The 21,129-nt window shown below is 40.8% G+C and overlaps 1 protein-coding gene across 2 annotated transcripts in view; it reads left to right on the forward strand.

Annotated features, from left to right (window-relative positions):
- Positions 1 to 21,129, forward strand: part of LOC134212419 (platelet-derived growth factor receptor beta) — a 538,624-nt gene that overhangs the window by 274,616 nt on the left and 242,879 nt on the right. For both annotated transcript variants that reach the window (XR_009979273.1, XM_062690252.1), the window contains exons 5-6: positions 5,753 to 5,894; positions 14,066 to 14,234. Coding sequence is in view for 1 of the 2 variants with exons in the window: in XM_062690252.1 (XP_062546236.1) it covers positions 5,753 to 5,894; positions 14,066 to 14,234 (311 nt within the window). In the remaining variant the exon portion in view is untranslated. The remainder of the gene's footprint in view (positions 1 to 5,752; positions 5,895 to 14,065; positions 14,235 to 21,129) is intronic.

Raw genomic sequence — 21,129 nt, forward strand, 5'->3', positions numbered from 1 at the left:
GATCCCCATAGTAGTGACCACATGCCGATAGTCACTACAATCAAAAGTGGCTATCAAAGATCAGAGCCAGTTAATGTTCCTTTCGACCTCACGAAGAACATTGATTGGCAAAAATTTGCATCGGCGGTAAAAACTGGTATTGAATCAACTGATATTCTTCCACCACTGGATGAGTATCGATTCCTTACGGAATTGATTCATAAAAGCGCACTAGAAGCTCAGAAACGACGCGTTCCAAGTACATCTGTCATAAGAAGACCAGCCACTCCTGGATGGGATGATGAATGTACTAAGTTGTATTCTGAGAAATCTGATGCTTTCAAGGCTTTCCGTAAACACGGAAGGTCTGAGCTTTTCGAAGAGTATTTGAGGCTTGAAAGAAAGCTCAAAAATCTTCTCAAGGCTAAAAAACGTAGCTACTGGCGACGTTTTGTCGAGGGACTATCGCGAGAAACCTCAATGACAACACTTTGGAAAACGGCCCGCAATATGCGGAACCGTATCTCCACCAACGAGAGTGAAGAATACTCCAATCGATGGATATTCAACTTCGCAAAAAAGGTCTGTCCAGATTCCGTACCAGCTGAACCGCTATTTAGAGAATCAACTACTGATCCCGGTTCTCTGGGTGGACCATTCTCAATGCTGGAACTATCTATGTCTCTTTTTTCATCGAACAACTCTTCCCCGGGATGCGATAGCATTAAATTCAACCTTCTGAAAAACCTCCCTGATATCGCTAAAAGGCGATTACTTGACCTGTACAACTGTTTCATGGAGTACAATATTGTGCCACCAGAATGGCGACAGGTGAAAGTAATAGCTATTCAAAAGCCTGGGAAACCAGCGTCTAATCACAATTCATACCGACCGATTGCCATGCTATCATGCATGAGAAAGTTATTGGAAAAAATGATCCTTTCAAGAGTCGACCATTGGGTCGAACAAAATGCATTACTCTCAAATACTCAGTTTGGTTTCCGAAAAGGTAAAGGAACAAACGATTGTCTAGCGTTGCTCTCTTCAGATATTCAGCTGGCCTATGCGCACAAGGAGCAATTGGCTTCAGTATTCTTGGATATTAAGGGCGCTTTTGATTCAGTTTCCATAGAAGTACTGTCAGACAATCTGCACAGTAATGGATTACCCGTTATTTTAAATAATTTCTTGTACAATTTGTTGTCAGAAAAACAAATGAACTTCACACTCGGCACTCTGACAACTTCCAGAACTAGTTACATGGGCCTTCCCCAAGGTTCGTGTTTAAGTCCCTTGCTTTATAATTTTTATGTTAAAGATATTGACAATTGTTTGGAAGGACAATGCACGCTCAGACAACTTGCAGATGATGTCGTGGTCTCTCTAAGAGGTCCATGTGCAAATACCTTGCAAGGACCATTGCAAAATTCCCTAGATAATCTGACTGCTTGGGCCAGACATTTAGGGATCGAGTTTTCACCGCAAAAAACTCAATTGGTTGTGTTTACTAGAAAGCGGAATCCAGCTCAACTGAAACTAAAGCTGTTGAATGATCACATCAACCAATCTTCATCTTCTAAATACCTTGGGGTCTGGTTTGATTCCAAGTGTACCTGGAAAACCCATATTGATTATTTGATAGATAAATGCCGGAAAAGGATACATTTTCTACGTTCTATATCCGGAACGTGGTGGGGTGCTCACCCGGAAGACCTCATCAAACTCTATAGAACGACTATTCTCTCTGTTTTAGAGTACGGCTCTTTCTGCTTCCTCTCAGCAGCTGATTGCCACCTAATTAAATTGGAACGAATTCAATATCGTTGTTTGCGTATTGCTCTTGGCTGTATGCATTCAACGCATAACATGAGCCTGGAGGTGCTTGCTGGAGTCACTCCTTTAAAGCACCGTTACTGGGAACTCTCACTTAGAAAACTGATCAAATGTGGGACAAGTAACACACTTGTCTTAGAAAATTTCGATAATATCCTTGAACTGATTCGTCAGTCAAGATTCCTGAGGGTCTACCTCAACTACATATCGACAGATCTTTGTCTTCCATGTTATAATCCACCTCGAGTTAACTTCATCAACGACAGTTCCTCCATTGAATACGATCTGTCCATGAAACATGCAATTCAAGGAATTCCAGATCATCTTCGAAATCTTTCCATTCCCCCTATATAATATGGACATGTCAATTGCAACAACAGATATTTCACTGATGGTTCTCGCATTAACGGATCCACTGGCTTCGGTGTCTTCAATGTAAATTCAACCACCTTCCGAAAACTTCAGGAACCGTGTTCGGTTTATGTTGCTGAGCTGGCAGCAATTAACTTCGCTTTGGGGATTATTTCCGATCAGCTCGTAGACCATTATTTCATCTTCTCGGATAGTCTTAGTTCAATCGAGGCACTCCGGTCGATTAAACCAGTTAAGCACGCATCTTACTTTCTTACAAAAATAAGAGAGCAGATGCGTGATTTGGTCGAAAGATCATTCAAGATTACCTTTGTATGGGTCCCATCCCATTGCCTAATCTATGGCAATGAGAAAGCGGACACGCTAGCAAAGGTGGGCGCACAGGAAGGTGAAGTTTATGATAGACAAATCTCGAATAACGAGTTTTTCCCATTAGTCCGTCAGAGTACTCTTCAAAATTGGCAAATGAATTGGTCACACAACGAACTTGGACGGTGGCTATTTTCTATAGTTCCTAAAGTTTCTGCGCGAGCGTGGTTCAGAGGTGAGGACTTGAGTCGAGGCTTCATTCGCGTGATGTCGAGGCTTATGTCCAATCACTATTCACTAAACGCACATCTGTACAGAATAAACCTTGTCGATAGCAACTTATGTAGGTGCGGAGCCGGTTGCGATGACATCGATCACGTAGTTTGGTTCTGCTCGGAAAATGACGCCTCCAGAGAGCAATTATTGGATACCCTTGTGGCCCGAGGTAAACAACCCTTCAGGGAAGTAAGAGGTGTATTGGGAGATCGCGATGTGGATTATATGCAGGCCATCTATGCCTTTCTTCGCTCGGCTGATATCAAAGTCTAATGCCCGTGTTTTTCTCTTTCTCAGTTTTTTCTCCGTTCGATTCTGTTTTTCTGTTCCGTGTACCACAAAGCCCTGGCCATCCGGAAGATGCTCCATGCCGAACAAAAATCGAGCACGACGCCACGCAAAACCGTTTCCAACGTCAAATGCCCGGATGAGCAGCTGGAATAACCTAAACCCATATTCCTACCCCGTCCGTCCTGAATTAAGTAATTTTTAACCTTGAGTCACCACGAGTATTATGGTCTACGTCCCTTTTCCCTACTAACTGTTAATGATAAGATGATACTGATTGTAAAAATATCATACTTAAGAATAGCGGCTCCGCAAAGTGTCACACACGACTGAGCCTACCAAATAAATGAAATGATAAAAAAAAAAAAAAAGTATCATAAATAAAACTGAACGAATAAACAAATTTCCTTGCATTTTCTTTTCTGATATGCATTGTCCCAATACCCCCCCCCCATAACGCGACTATGTTGTTTTAAACCATTGTATACCCTCTATATGGCATCCCGATAAGATAAACTGATAAAAAACGTGTTGAAATTCATTTTGGTCAAATTTCGCATTTTCCCGACCATTGTGGGATGGCTTGGGCAGTGAATGGGAGTCACTGTTACCGAGACTAGCAAAACAAAAGCAAGGATGCGCTATTTTATTATTCGGCTAATACTCTATAGCTATATAGCTAATACTCTAGCAATCGATGTTCAGCATTTGGAGAATCATCGACGGTCGTGTATGGTTTGAACGGGACGGGCTGTTTGGCCGAATGCCATTTAACCGAAGGTTACTAAGTCGAAAGTTTTACCGAATATACAATTTGGTCAAACAAACCATTAGGCCGAAAGGGTCATATACCCGAATAGCCATTAAGCCGGACAGCTCATTTGGCCGAAAAGGTCATTTGGCTGAATAGGTTGTTTGGCAGAAAAGGTTATTTGGCCGAAGAGGTAAGTTGGCCGTATAGGTCATTTGGCCGAATAGGTCCTTTTACCTTATAGACTGTTTGGCCGAAAAAGTCATTGGAACGAAAAGGTCATTTGGATGAGTAGCCATATGACCGAATAGCCATTCGACCGAAAAGGACATTTGGCTGAATAGGTTATTTGACAGAATAGGTATTCTGAACAGAAAGGGTTGATTGCAAAAATGAACTGTTTAGCATTCGGCATTTGACGTGGTAACTTAGGAGTCGTACGTATTTATGGGGGGAGGGGGATCTGTCATTTTCGTACGCTCCATATAAACAAAAAAAAATTTTATGGAAAAAATCGTACATGGGGGAGGGGGGTTCGAAAAACCCGGAAAATATGCTTACGTTATTAGTGTACGACCTCTTAGTTCCTGTTAGTGATTCCGTCTATTCGAACAAATGTATTGCATCATCTCCCTCTGACTCGCGCTTGTAATTCTGCTAAAAAGCAACTTTCTGTCGTATTCAAATGATTAAGTCTTGCCATTGAAAAAAAAACATCTCTGATCAACCTGTTTTTGTATACAATGGTGGACGAGAAAAATCGATTTCATTTAAAATGCCTAACAGAAACAAAACCGAAGAATCATGCCAGAAAAGTTTACGATAGCTAAATCGATGAAGACGTCACTTCAAGGGACAGACAGACGTTAAGGGATTATGTTTTGTACTATGAAGAAATTTCGTCTTGAGTCAAATTTCTGTTGTGTAATCACTAACGGCTCACAATCAAATTAAAAATCTTGCAAAAAAATTCACAAGAAATTTTAAATTTGCCAGTCTTTCCCATGCTTCGGAACCTCTATATGCCGAATCCTGATCAAAATTGCTCGCGTGCCCCGGAAAGCAGCTTTCTTGTATCTAATGAACTAATCCCATTAGCCCCGCCCCTTCGTTAATCGTTATGAGTGCATATCTTATTCACACCCATGACAGATCACAAAGCTGCTTACTTTATAGAATACAAGGAAGCAGTCCCAGTATCAGCATCAGTGGTGTTCACCACCCATTCGACCAAATTGATTGCATCATCTCACTCAGACGGGCGCTTGTGATTCTACTACCGAAGGGCAACTTTTTGTCGTCGTCAAACGAATAATTTTACACTTTGAAGAAAATTCTCGGATCAACCTTCTCTTTTCAGGTAAATAATTTTTATTTATTGATTTTACGTACTTTTCGATATTTCGAGAACTGACAAAACAAAAGGGCCTAATTAGACGTCGAATAAACCAAGGGTGTAGCAACTTTGGTAAGGTATTATGTATTTTATAACTGATTTTTTATATGCGCATATGTTGTACGGACAATTTGACACAGTGTAATAAATAGCCTTTGAATTAGGGTAATGTTTCCTGTTTCATGTTTCATTTGAAGTAATTAGCTATTTTCAGCTGAAGCTATAGTGCAATGAGCTACCTGCTTGAGCCTCTTGTTCTTCCTTTTTAATCTACAATCATCATAATGAACCATGCTCTACGTGGTAATTCGGGAAACCATAACAACAACGGCCACGGTAGCCAGCACCAGAGGGTTATTGTTCGCGTACGTACTTATTTATTTTGCCATTATCAGGGAAGTCAGAAAAAGTATCACCTTTGCCATCATATGATAATCACCATGATGATGAAAGAACAATGTCCACCAGAAATTAACCATCAGAGACGCATGAACATTAACATTACCATGCAGCATTACATACATTTTTTTCTTCTCTTTCTTTTACAGGAGAACACATCGGTTTTGATGCCACGAGATCCATTTGTGCACAAAAAACACGAGTGCGTAATCATGGCTCATTGTACTTACAATGTCATAGTTCAGCACATGGATAATGTCTTCTACTCCAGCCAAATTTTCAAAGTCCCAGGTGAGGTTAAAGAAATAAGGGAACTGTTGTCACTGAATATATTCATATCATCACGAAAGAAAAAAATACAGCAGCAATCCCGTCGATTCTTTTGGCTAATATGCTCACATAAAAAATGAGGAACAAAGGAAACTCATTTTCATAGCCTTATACTTGATACATGGGACGAACCTAGAAGCTAGTCCTAGAGCAGTAACCCTATATAGAGTGTCGACAGCAGACCCAATGAGAGAAAAATATTTTGCAAAATAGGGGAAGTATGTATAAAATGCGCCACCACCTTTTCTTGGTTTATATCCCAAATATTGCCTCGATATCGTAAGCAGCTGAAGCCAAAAGACATTTGTAAGCCGTTAAACGAAAAAACTCAGTCAAAAACTCAAAAAGCAAAATTTTAAAAAATAAATATTATTTTGGCTCATTCCAACGCAATTGGGTTGTTTAGCGAAGAAAATTATGAGTTTTTTTTATAGCTTAACATAAAGAGCATGCTTTTCTGATCTTTAACATATTTTTATTTTGTCTGTAATCATTGGCGTAACTAGCCCCGATGCCCAGGGGGGCTATAGCCCCTTCATCTATTTTCTCTATTTTGAGCTTCTTTTCAAAATTTCTCAAACAATTTAAAACCTCATTCTATCTTAGTGGTAATGAGATGAATATCAGAACGTCGGCTCATGAGGCATGTTTTTTTCTGTTGTAGCCCACAGTGTCGAAGAGCATTTGTTTACCAGCCGATGATTACTACAACGACTCAAATTCTCGCGTGATTTTTGAAAACGTCGTAAGTCCAAAAGAGAGGCTCTCTTTGTTTACTTTCTCTTTCGATTATTACAAAGCCATACTAACATTTAGATTGGATTTTCCTGCACCGATCTGAAGAAAATAGCTTTGTCTAGTGTGCTGAGGTGAAAATATTGCAACAAATTTTAAACTAGCCTAGATATTAGCAAAAGAGAGCGTAATGAAAGAGAGTCTCTCATTTGGACTTACGACGTTTTCAAAAATCACGCGAGAATTGATAGTTGTTGCTATTGCGACTAAGTGTTGTAGCGCTCGGCTTGGTCCCGCACACTGTGACGGATCGCCGTCATATTCAAACGTTTCAGGGATCCCAATGAGATTCTGATTGGAATTCTCCAGGAATTCCGACGCGAATATTCCAGGAATTCCGATGGAAATGTTCCAGGAGCTCCAACGGAAATGTTCCAGAGATTCCGTCTGAAATCCTCCAGGAATTCCAATGTGAATGTTCGAGGTTTTCGTAGCAAATGTTTCAGGGATGTAGAAAATCATCGTCGTAGGATTTCTAAGCAATCTATCGACGGATCCAGAAGCAAATCGTCGAGGGACAGTAAATTAATCCTTTAGGGATTGAAGCAAATCGTCGAGGGATTTCGAAGCAATTCATCGAGGGATTCCGAAGTAAATAGTCGAGGGAGTCCAAACTAAATCTTCGAAGAATTCCGAAGCAAAAGGTCGATGTATTCTGAAGCGAATCGTCGAATGATTGCGAAGCTATTCCTCGAGGGATTTCAAAGCAAATCGTCAGAGGGATTCCGATCGGCGAGGGTTTCCGAAGCAAGTCATTAAGGGATTCCGGGGCAAAATGTCGAGAGACTTCGAATTAAATATTCTAGGGATTCTGTAGAAAATCGTCGACGTATTCTGAAACAAATCGTCAAGGAATTCCGAAGCAAATCTCCAAACGAAACAAATATTCGAACGACTCTGGAGGAATACCGAGACAATTAACTAGAGATTCTGAAGAGAATTCTTTAGGAATTTTGAAGGGTATCCCCCACAGATTCTCAAGGGTATCAACGATACCGAAAGGAATCCAGTGTGAGTTCTTCTGTATTCCGGATGGAATAATTCGATGATTCTGAAAGGAATTCTTCAGAGGCTCCAATGAGAGTTCTTCTCGGATTCTGATGGGAATTCCTCTCGGATTCTGATGAGAATACTTCTCGGATGCATATTGGAATTGTGGAGATTATCATGCTGCTAGGCAATCGGAGGTCTGATGAGAATCTTTTACTCTAGTCCGTGATGGTTGACCATATATCTTTGACTGCTAACACGATTGCTTTGATTGATATTTTGGTAGCTCTCCATTGTTGTTCATATCAAGCTTGCTTTGATGCTTTCAAATCAATTAGATATTGGCGAAAAAAGTTTGCATGAAGAAGAAAAAGTCGAAGGATGATATTTAAAAAAAAATGCACCGGAGAGCATACGGAAATTATTTTAAAACTCTCAAAAATTCTAGGAGCAGTTTAATTAAAAACTATTAGCGGTACGGGGTTGGACTCTTCTTATACTATGTATAAAGCGCAATATCACAAAATAAAATTCAAAATCGAAATAATGTGTTTTTATACAATATAAAAAAAGTTCAACCCCGTACTGCAACCGTTTTTAAATATAATGCTCCTAGATTTTTTGAGGATTTTTCAAAAATATCCGCCTGTTTTTTTTTCAAATATCATCTTTCGGCTTCTTCTTTTCTACCTTTATTCGCCAATTGCCTTTACATAATTAACACCAAGTGCAATTTTAGTGCCACACAGGAATCTTTCTCAGAAATGAGAAAAAAAAACTCATTTGTCTGCCACTCATTTCATTATGACAGGGTAAATATGCGAGATAACTCATTTGTCTTCAAACTTTTTCAATAATTCGCTATGCTACATGTTGAAAACTGATATCACTGCTAACTACTTTGTCAAATCCTAGGGGGGGCTAATTTTTTTCTAGGGAGGGCTAAGCCCCCCCTAGCCCCCCCTTATTTACACCAATGTCTGTAATCCTTTTATTTACATTTTTGTATAGCAAACAAGGCCCTCCTGAGGGGCCCTCCTTAGCCGTGTGGTAAGACGCGCGGCTACAAAGCAAGACCATGCTGAGGGTGGCTGGGTTCGATTCCCGGTGCCAGTCTAGGCAATTTTCGGATTGGAAATTGTCTCGACTTCTCTGGGCATAGAAGTATCATCGTGTTAGCCTCATGATATGCGAATGAAAAAATGGTAACCTGGCTTAGAAACCTCGCAGTTAATAACTGTGGAAGTGCTTAATGAACACTAAGCTGCGAGTCGGCTCTGTCCCAGTGTGGGGATGTAATGCTAATAAGAAGAAGAAGAAGTATAGCAAACAATAAGCCATTTCAATCGATAGAATGACACTAACATCCATAGAATGACAGCTTCCCCATTTAAAATGCAAATTAAAAATAGTTCCGGGCCTCCAAAAATTCTGAAAAATTGAGGTTAGATTCAGATTTTTATGCAGATTCAGAATATGTAAAAACATACATACCCCTAAACAACCCAATTTCGGCGATTCCTCAGATGCTTTTTCTTTAGATACCCAAAAAAAATATTCTTACTAGCATCAATCTGAGATATTGACTACCCTAAAGGATAGAGTTGACACTAATCTTGTGAAGAGAAGTTTGAATATTTTGGTGAAAAATATTGGATTATTTTGATTTTTATTTTTCGGTGGCGCATATTGCCCTACATCGTTCATTTTGAATTGAAATTCTCAATTTTGGAAAAAAAAATGTTTTGTTGCAATATTGCTGGCTTAACATGGAAATTTTTAGACCATATAATGACTGATATGTTAGATTATTGATAAACACTTCGAAAATGGATGTTTTCGGACGAAATCATTATTAAATTTAGTGATTAGCTTAGGGGCGCATATTGGCCGCATCTCCCCTACTCACCGAAAGCAATTGGGTTTTAAAGCCCTCATTCTTTTATAGTTGCAAAGAAGGTTGCAAAAGATGGTGCATCGGTCAAGTATACTTGAACCAATGTTATTTAAATTATGGTAATAGTCTAAATCAGTAATATGATATTTTTATGTCAGAGACATTTTAGGACATGTATTGAGCTGAGCAACTGCTGTTGCTCAGAGGGCAACATTTCTGAACGAATGAGCCATCGTCAGCTCAAAACGTCAGGCTCATATATTAGCTGCCACAGATTGAGTCAAGTGCTCTTCGGTGTTTTGCTAGTGCGTTTGAAACCCCTTTGTTCTACTGTCTACAAGTCAAGCAAGACCGAAAATGTCGAGGAAGCATGTTTCATTTTCAATTTTCAATTTCAAATTAAACAATGCTTATTTCGACATCGACAAAAAACCGTACGCGTTCAAGATGATCAGCTTCATCGTTCTAAGAAAGAAAATCGAATATCGATTTTTCATTTTAGGACCCAATTTATCCTTCCCGCAAAAAAAAATATAATTTTTATTGTTTCGGTCGGGCCATAATTTGATCTTGACTTGTACGATAAATATTTGTCCAAGATTAACAGAGCTTAGAGCCTTCTTCCTATTGGAAAGGGAAATATCGTGGGCAAGCCTTAATTTCACTGAAATCAGGTGGAAAAGTCAATATCTACGTTTGCCGTTATGAAACAATCAATATGCAATGATTATTTTATCAAATGTTAAAACTCGTAGTCCGAATAAGCTATACGTCCATGTACGCCATTATAAGGCAAAACTGACGTTACAATTCAGCCAAAGCTCTTTATGGCTATAGTAGAAGCATAAGTATTAGAACGCTAGAGGCGCTGTTATCTCATACAGCATTTGTGATCAACATGATTCAACCATAGGGAAGAATGTCCATGTCAGTTTTCATTTATTTAGTTTACATCTAAACAGATAACACTGAATCAACAATTTGACGTCACTGACAACCGTCTTCTTGTCACCACACACCGTCTTCTTGCACACCGCCAAAAATGGTCTTAAGCACCCGTCTCTCGAATACTCCGAGTGCTTGCAAGTCCTCCTCGAGCATTGTCCATGTTTCATGTCTCTAGAGGACTACCGGTCATATCAGCGTCTTGTACATGACACATTTGGTGCGGTAGCGAATCTTTTTGGAGCGCAGTTTCGTCTGGAGCCCGTAGTAGGCCCGACTTCCACAGATGATGCGCCTTCGTATTTCACGACTGACATTGTTATCAGCTGTTAGCAAGGATCCGAGGTAGACGAATTCCTCGACCACCTCGAAGGTATCCCCGTCTATCGTAACATTGCTTCCCAGGCGGGCCCTGTCGCGCTCTGTTCCGCCCATAAGCATGTACTTTGTCTTTGAGGCATTCACCACCAGTCCAACTTTTGTTGCTTCACGTTTCAGGCGGGTGTACAGTTCTGCCACCTACGCAAATGTTCGGCCGACAATGTCCATGTCATCCGCGAAACAAATAAATTGACTGGATCTGTGAAAATCGTACCACGGCTTTACACCCGGCTCTCCGCATGACAGCTTCTAGCGCAATATTTAACAACAGGCACGAAAGTCCATCACCTTGTCTCCGGCGCTATTTGAACGAACTGGAGTGTTCGCCCGAAATCTTCACACAGTTTTGCACACCATCCACCGTTGCTTTGATCAGTCTGGTAAGCTTCCCAGAGAAGCTGTTCTCGTCCATAATTTTCCATAGCTCGACGCGGTCTATACTGTCGTATGCCGCCTTGAAATCAACGAACAGATGGTGCGTTGAGACCTGGTATTGACGGCATTTTTGAAGAATTTGCCGTACAGTAAAGATCCGGTCAGTTGTCGAGATATCACTTTGTAGGAGGGATGTGGGATATCACTTTGTAGGCGGCATTAAGGATGGTGATCGCTCGAAAGTTCCTTCCACTCCTCCGGTAGCTGTTCAGATTCCCAGATTCTGACTATCAATTTGTGCAGGCAAGTGGCTAGCTTTTCCGGGCCCATCTTGATGAGCTCAGCTCCGGTACCATCCTTACCAGCTGCTTTATTGGTCTTTAGCTGTTGGATGGCATCCTTAACTTCCCTCAATGTGGGGGCTTGTTGGCTTCCATTGTCCGCTGAACTGACGTAGTCATCTGCTCCGCTGCCTTGACTTTCACTGCCTATACTCTCAGCGCCATTCAAATGTTCCTCATAGTTCTGCTTCCACCTTTCGATCACCACACGTTCGTCCATCAAGATGCTCTCATCCTTATCCTTGCACATTTTGGCTCGCGGCACGAAGCCTTTGCGGGAAGCGTTGAGCTCCTGATAGAATTTGCGTGTTTCTTGAGAACGGCACAGCTGTTCCATCTCCTCGCACTCCACTTCTTCCAGGCGGCGTTTCTTCTCCTGAAAAAGGCGGGTCTGCTGCCTCCGCTTCCGACTATAACATTCCACGTTCTGCCGGGTACCTTGCTGCAGCGCGACCGCCCGCGCTGCGTCCTTCTCCTCCAGAATCTGTCAGCACTCTTCATTGAACCAATCGTTTCGTCGACTTCGTGCCATATACTCGACGTTGTTATCCGCTGCGTCGTTAATGGCTGCTTTGACTGTATTCCAGCAGTTCTCAAGAGGGGTCCCATCGAGCTCACCCTCTTCCGGCAACGCTGCCACGAGATGCTACACGTATGCAGTGGCGACATCGGGTGTATTCAGTCGCTCCAGGTCGTACCGCGGCGGTCGTCGGTACCGAACATTGTTGATGACGGATAGTTTTGAGCGCAGTTTAACCATCACCAGATAGTGGTCAGAGTCGATGTTAGCGCCACGATATGACCTGACGTCGATAGTGTCGGAGAAGTGCCGTCCATCAATCAGAACGAGGTCGATTTGTGATTCTGTCTGCAATGGTGATCTCCAGGTGTACCGATACGGGAGGCTGTGTAGGAAGTAGGTGCTGCGAATGGCCATATTCTTGCAGACGGCGAAATCAATTATTCGCAGGCCGTTTTCATTCGTCAGCCGGTGAGCGCTGAACTTTCCAATAATCGATCTAAACTCCTCCTCTTGGCCAACCTAAGCGTGTAAATCTCCTATGATGATTTTGAAGTCGTGGCTTGGGCAGCTGTCGTACTCACGTTCCAGCAGCGCGTAGAATGCGTCCTTATCATCATCAGTGCTTCCGGAGTGTGGGCTATGGACGTTGATTATGCTGAAGTTGAAGAACCGGCCTTTGGCCACCACCCGATCAAACGCCTTTGCATATCGCCCATCACTATGAAAGCTGTTCCCAGCTCATGTGTGTTACTGCAACTCTGGTAGATAGTATTGATCCCTTCCAACAAACCTCCTGCAGCGCTACGATGCCGAATCCACGGTCCTTGAGCACATCGGCAAGTATGCGTGTGCTCCCGATGAAGTTGAGAGATTTGCAGTTCCACGAACCGAGTTTCCAATCGCTAGTCCCTTTTCGTCAAATAAAAATAACCCCCTAAATTTCCGGAGGGCCATTCCTCCTTATTCCCGGTGGATCATGGTGCACAGTTTCACTTAGAGTCCCTCGCTGGCACTCGGATGATGATCAGCCGCCCGTAACATGTAGAACAGACGCTGTTGTGAGCCAATCCTGACATGGAGAACAGAGCAAATCCCCCTTCCCTGTCAGCATACGCCCATAGTTCCCACCGGTCTCCCCTAAGGTTGCTCGTATCCCGACCAGCACCACGGGGAGATAGGGAAAGGAGCTGCTGGGTAAGAGGCTAAGGACCGCGAGATGGGGTCCATTTTATTCCTTCAGGTACGCGAAGTACCAATGGTACGCTTTACCCAGCATTTGACGTGCCATATCAATTAGTTTCCATTAGATCTAATGGTTATTAGTTATTAGTTATTAGGTAATTAGTTATTTAACGTCAAAAATGTCCATTTTCAAAAAATCATGTCAACATTATTTACCTACCTGCATTCGGACACGGCCGGCGCTTATAGGTATTGCTTATTTTTTTATCACCACCGTTTTTACACATTGAAGGTGATATTAGTTCCAAACTTGATCTGATGGTTCTTTGTGTAATTACAGCTGACCTGGCAATAACGGAGTACCATCCGTGGGCGGTCAATCATGCTCATGCTCAATTTAACTTATTAAATACCATCTCGAAAAATAAAAACTGCCAATGCGCTGTAAATAGAACTGTTTAACAAGAACGAAAAGGTATTAAGTCAAAAGTTAATTAGTTTCGATTGCCACAATTTGTCATAATCTGAGTAGTTTTTTGAATAGCTTTCTAAATGAAAAATGGAATTTGGTACGCTGCGTATTGGTGCATACGTCACTTTTCCACGTTACTTGGTCATCTTCCTAACAGCCATCTTTGAAACCGAATATACATGTTTATATATTACAATATATGTCTTCAATAATATTGTTCTGTATTTCCAGAGTGCGTCGATCGAGTCTGTTCCTGCTACTACAAACACCTGCTACCAAGCATAACATCGACGATGGTCATTACAGGGAACCGTGTTGTGGTCAGTTGGTCACTGCAGTATGGCAACTCCAGTGAAACCGATTTACCGGCAGGCGTTATTTTGGATCACGTTGCAATTATGTGAGTAGTTTACACACATCTATGTGCGGTTGGCGAAATTCATCGAATTAATGTTAATTTCGAATTATTCAGAGTAACTAGCGGTACAAATCGACGGTGTCTTTCAGTACTGGCATACTTTGAACCAGTAAATTTATGGATCGAAAGTTATGAAACTTTAACTCAAAAAGTCTTTGTGACGGTGAGAAAAGCGGCTCTTACATAAAACCTTGCTAGGTCTAAGAAATTTTTGTTTTGATTTTTTTTCGTAGCCATACGATATCATCGTGTTAGCCTCATTGTCAGACTTCCTACGGCTCACTGATATGAATGGAAACTCAGAGTTAATCCGAATAAAATAATTTGATGTTTGCTCTTCGCCTGTATCACAGTGTCTATTATATTACATTTAGGGGAACTGCTTCTGGAATTCATCTCATGCTTCGATATTCATCCCATAAAAAAAAACAATCAAAAGCAATTTGTTTCTTTTTTTTGTGATATTTTTTTTCATAAGTAAGCACGCATGTAGACAACAAGAAGCGACAAAACTGGTGCTGTATTTATTTGTTTCGCTATGAAATTATTCATCTCATTCATGTTCAGTGAGATGAATATCGGGACAGTTCCCCTATAAATATAATAATAATTCCATAAGTTATCAAGAATAATTTTTTTCTTGTCTTTTGACTTGTAAGGCAAGTCAGAATTTTGTTTCTCAGAAAAGAAGTTTTATTTTGATACACTTAGTTAAGTTTGCAATGGAAGATGTTTTTATGAGATATGGCGAAAAAGTATTCGGCTGCCGGTGGGATCAGTAAATTCTCCGTATCCATGGAATACAACTTAAGCAATACATTTGCACACCTTTTCCCTCATTCTGCATACTATTGTTATAGCACACGAGAAAGGCTCCATCACCTCTAGGTGGATTATTCTAGGTTTTTTTTAGGAAATTCATAAGGAAATTCCTTGAAGATATCTTTTCTTCTCTCCAAGTTTTATTTCTAGACATTTCTTCGACTATTCTTCTAAGAAAATGTCCGGTATTTCCTTCAGAAATACCCTCGAGAGTTTCTTCAAGAGTACATACGGAGTTTCCTCCCAAAATTCCACCAGAAGTTTCTTCAGAAATTTATGACGCAAATCCTCCGATTTCGCTCTCTTGTAAATCTATAAGAAATTTCTTGGGAAATTCTTCTAGGAACTTCTCCGGGAATACCCAGGAACTCTTCCTTTAATTCCTCCGGAATAACTTCCAGGAATGTTTCCGGGAATACCTCCATAAATTCAATAGCGAAAACCTTTAGGATTTCAATCTGGAATTATTTTCGCAATTACTTCAGAATATCCTTCAAGAATTCCTCTAGAAATTTCTTGAGGAATTTCTCCATGAATTCGTCCAAGTATTTCCCCGGAGGTTCTTCCAGGTATTTTTCCGGGAATACCTTCAGGTCCTTCTCCAGGAATTTCTCCGGGATTTTTTCCGCGGAGTTGTCCTAGAATTCTTTCTGGACTTCACTAGAAATTTACTCCAGAATTTCATTCGGAAATTAATTTGAGAGCTCCTCCAGGAATTTCTTCAGAACAAACCCCCGGGAATTCCTCCGGAAATGGTTGTGGAAGTTGCTCCAGAGTTTTTCCAAGAGTTCCTCCAGGAATCCCTCCAAGAACTTCACAGGGAATTCTTGGATGATATTTCTTCTTCTTCTTATTGGCATTACATTCCACACTGGGACAGAGCCGCCTCGCAGCTTAGTGTTTATTCAGCACTTCCACAGCAGTTATTAACTGCGAGGTTTCTAAGCCAGGTTACCATTTTTGCATTCGTATATCATGAGGCTAGCACGATGGTACTTTTATGCCGAGGGAAGTCGAGACAATTTCCAATCCGAAAACGGTTGGGCACCGGGATTCGAACCCAGCCACCCTTAGTATGGTCACGGGAAATGGGATTTTGGAAGTTCTTCTAGAAATTCAATTCCAAGTATTCCATCGGCTGTTCCTCTGAAAATTCCTCTGGGAGTTCCACCAGTGATCAGCAGTTCCTCCGGAAATTCATTCAGGCTTTCTTTCAGGAATTCATTTAGGCTTTCCTTAGGAACTTATTTACAAATTCCTCCAGAAGTTCCTCGGAGAATTTCTCTGGGAGTTCCGCCAGGAATTCCTCCGGGAGGTCCTTTAAGAATTCTTCCAGGGGTTTCTCCTGGAATTCTTACAGAATTTCATTTGGGATTTCACCCAGGAGTTCTTACGAGAGTTCCTCCAGGAGTCCTCCAGGATTTCCTCCAGAAATTATTCCAGTAGTTCTTCAAGAAATTCCTCTAGAAGTTCCACCGGCAGTTCCTCCGAGAATAACTATGATAATTTCTCTGGGAATTCCTCCAGAAATTCCTACGGGAGTTCCTCCGAAAATTATTCTGGGAGTTACTCCTCAGAGGAACACCCGGAGAAACTGCCGATGAAAGTTTCGGAGGAACTCTCGTAGAAACTGTCGGTGGATCTCCCGGAGGAATTCCCGAAGGAACTGCCGGAGGAGCTCCCGTAAGAGCTCCCGGAGGAACTCCCAGAGAAACTATCGGATGAACTTTGGGAGGAATTTGCAGCTAAATTTCTAAAGAAAGCCTAAATGATTCCCTGAAAAAGCCTGAATCATTTCCTGGAAGAGCTACTGATAGAACTTCAGGATGAATTGCCGGTGGTTTTCCCGGAGGAACTCTCGGAGGAGTTCTCGAAGGAACTCCCGGAGAAATTTCTGAAAAAAAAACTCCCGGTAGAATTTTAAAAGGGGTATGTAGCTAGACCATCATCATCAACATCATCAGAGAACCTCCCGGAGAATTCCTTAAGGGGTCCCTGAGAAATTCTCGGAGGAGCTTTTGGAGGAATTTCTATATAAATTCCTGATGAAGCCTAAATGAATTCCAGAAAGAAAGCCTAAATGAATTCCCGGAGGAAATTCTGGAGAAATTATTGGAAGAATTTTCAGAGGAACCCCCGAAAGAACTACCGAAATAATTCTAGAGGAAATCCTGGATGAATTCTTGGAGGAACTGCCGGTGGAACTGGAAGGATTTTCGGAGGAGTTTTCAGACAAACTCCTGGAGAATCTCCCAGTGGAAATCTTGAAGGAATTCTTTCAGGAACTTCTTTGGGAATTAATCTATGAATTTCTCCAAAAATTCGATTGGGGAAGATCCAGAAAGTATGTCATGCGAAAATTAGTGACTTTCAACCCTCCCTCCCCCCTTCGTCACATTTTTTGTATTAAAACTCTAAAATTTTTGTATCAGTCGTCACGCTGCTCGGAATCCCCCTCCCCCAGGAGCGTGACGTACTTTGTGGGTGGTCCCTTTTTGATTTCATGTTCGGTATAATTTCTGTATAAATTTTCGGTGGAGTTCCTGGAAAAGTTCTATGAAATTTTCTCAAGAAATTATTCGAAACTTTCAAGGAAAATTTTATGAAATTTACACAAAAAATTCGAGGATTTTTCGCAAAATTCTCGAAATTTTCAGGAATGTTTACTGGCAATTCTGTGGAATTTCCACGGAATATTCTAAGGAATTCCACGGGGCAATTTTCCAGAATTTTTTATGAGAAACAGTATAAAAGTATTATCTGAAGAATTCCCTGCAGAACTTATGAAAAAGTTCGTGGTGGATTTTTTGGAGTGCATAATGGTCGAGTTTTCGGATCAATTTCCGACAAAATTTAAGGAGGAAATCAAGAAGACATTACCAAAAAAGTTGCTGGAGGCATTCCTAAAGAATCCCTGATAGAATTCCGGGTAGAATGCCTGGAGCAATTGCCAAAGGAATTCCTGGGAAAAGCTTGCATATTGATTTTTCTGCCTATTTTATAATAAATATTATTCCAGAGATGCTTTGTTTGGAAATTCAGATGTTCTAGTCTTCTAAAACTTATGGAAGAATGTAGGATTTTTATAATAATTGTTATAGCCAATATTATATTCTTTTTGAATACTAAGTTCGTTAATAATTTTCTCACTCTGTTAAAAATATCTGATGAGCAATATATCATACATATTTAAATCAATTATTGTTTTAATAATTATTGTTGTTAAATAAACACACAACGCGAACGTTGCATTGTGAGCATGAATGCGTCACGTTCATTGGTGTTAAGTTTTAGTACAAAACGCTGACTTTACCGCCCGACGCGACGTGCAACGCGCTATTGGGATCCAGCCTTTACTGTTGATTGTGGATTTGGTTCCAAAGTTTTTGGAACTTTGAAGGAAATATGTGTTTTTAGAAAACTACTATAAAACTACGATTCAGAAGACCTAAAAAAGTTGAGTTTGTACAATCCCATTTAATTCCACCACTTAATTGTATCTTGACAGATACATATTTCGACCTCAACAGTAAGGCCGTCTTCAGTGTCTCGAGTCAAGTACGAGACACTGAAGACGGCCTTACTGTTAAGGTCTTATGACAAGTGAGTATCTTTATATCAGTATGAGTTTTAAGAGATGCTCCTTGTTTAGCCAGAAGATCTGCTTTCTCATTTCCAATTATGTTGGCATGAGCTGCGATCCATGTTTTTCTTCTCAAATTGTTGTAATATAAGCTATCCATGGATAATGCGCATTTTTTGGCTAAGGCTTCCACCCTTTCCACCACACTTTTCGACTTCTCGAGTCGCTGAATGTGACATTCAGCCCTGAGTTACAGTGGCCCAGAGCTAGGCCTAAAGCTGAAATTCATAATGACGAAAATTGACGGGTGTGGTGGTAAACATATGGCTGTGTTGATATTTTCTGAGTAAATTGCACATACATACGTGTTTTTGATTCGTCTGTGTGTATGTGGTACTGTACCGCTCATTAAAAAATCTACTCTTCCGCTAATTTTTGGTCGCATCGAAAAATAAGCGTCAGATAGTCGCCTAAGAAAAACATACCTCCAGAAGAAAAGCTACCTTCATATTTTTGAAAATTTGGCCGCCACGTAATGGATTCTGACGATGAATGCTTTGATAGCACGTGCTGTTTGTACTGCGGATGAATTTGACAGATCTGTTAGAGCCTTGGAAATGATCACGAAAGTTGTCATTTTGTTGCCGAGAAACAAACACACCGCAGGAAGAAGAAAGAATATGAAGAACAAGTGAATAGCGAGGCGCAGGAAGAAATAGAGCAGAATGATATGCGGAGGTTTTTTTCGTGAGTCTGTCAATGGCGTGCGGAAAAGGACAGCACCATCTCCAGACATGTGCAACGACCAAGTAGGGAATTTTCTGACAGATAAAACTGAAGTAACTGCAAGGTGGAAGCAACACTTCGAGACTTTGTGTAATAGTGGAAGTGACGGTGCATCGGTGAACAGAATAAATATTAGCGACGATGGACAAGCTGTGGAGTCGCCTACACTAGATGAGGTTAAAAAAAAACTATAAAAGAGCTGAAATACGATTAGGCTGCGGGAAGGACCAGCTTCCAGCTGAGCTTCTCAAACATGGCAGTGAGCAACTTTGTGAAGTTCTGCACCATATTATGTCAAAAATATGGGAAAACGGGGAATTGTCTGCTAGCTGGATGGACGGCTCATTTGCCCTCTCTTTAAGATGTGCGCCAATTACCGAGGAATAACCCTCCTTAATTTGGCGTACAAAAATGTGTCCCGCATTCTGTTCAACAGATTAAAGAGTCCTTCGTCGGTGAATACCAAGCAGGTTTTCGTGAGGGCCGATGAACGACGGATCAAATGTTTACCCTAAGACTAATCCTTGATAAATTCCGGGAGTACAACTTGCAGACACATCACTTGTTTATTGATTTCAAGGCGGCGTACGATTCAGTGAAACGGAACGGAATGAATTATGGCAAATTATGTTAGAACATAGTTTTCCGGCGAAACTGATACGGCTGATTTGTATATCGTTGGACGGATCGAAATCAAGTGTAAGGGTTGTGGATGAAATATCGACGTCATTTGTTACCTTAGATAGATTAAAGCAGGGGAGCTATTAGGAGAGCTGGTCTGACGTAATCTGGAAAAGTGACGTAACAGCCATTTTACAACATGCATGTTTTCCATTTTTCAGTTAAAGAGCTCGATGAGTAGTACTCATTAACACCATTTTGTAAAATGGCGTGTGGAGAATAATAAAGTGAGCCTTAAAAAAGCATTTCCGGTTTTTGGTTTCATTGATAAATAAAATAGTATTTAAATAAAATAAGATGATAAATAACGAATTTGAAATTCTATTGTAGTAGGCATTTGAAATGCCAGCATACTAAGAAGCTAATGAGAAGAAATTTGAAATTGAATCTCAGTAGGCTGACATACAATTCTAAATTGTTAGAAGGGGAAAAAGAAAATAAATGAAGATCATTCAATGTTCGTTTCTTGAGGCGTGAATACGTCATTTGTTTGCAAGTGTCCAACGCTTATTTTCAACAACAAAATAAGTTGGTGAACGGATTTGCTTCGCTACGACAATGACGTGGTCGTTGCTCCCAAGAATGGTAAGATAAGTTAGCAGGAGATTGAAAAGTAAAGAATTTGGGCAAAAAATAATGGTAAGCCTAGGACGCATGAAAATTTGGCAAAAAAATTATGATAAGCCATGAGGTCTGAAAGGCAAAAAAATAAAGGTAAGCCTCAGCTGGAAAATAAAATGGCAAAAAATAATGGTGAGCCATAATATGTGGAGCGAAAAAAAATTTGGTAAGCCTCAAACCGGCAACAAAAATGGCAAAAAATTATGGTAAGGTCTGGCAAAGGAAAATGGTAAGCCAGAGAAAAGAAAAATGTATGGCAAAAAATAATGGTAAGCCATGTAGACAAGTTCATAGATGAATCGGCAAAAGAAGGGTATGTCAATTTAGTTGGTAGGCAAAGAAATAAAGACGAGCGATCGCGGGTGAAACAAACAAAAATCAGAC

The sequence above is a fragment of the Armigeres subalbatus genome, chromosome 2 (genome assembly GCF_024139115.2).
Source record: "Armigeres subalbatus isolate Guangzhou_Male chromosome 2, GZ_Asu_2, whole genome shotgun sequence".
Lineage (NCBI taxonomy): Eukaryota > Metazoa > Arthropoda > Insecta > Diptera > Culicidae > Armigeres > Armigeres subalbatus.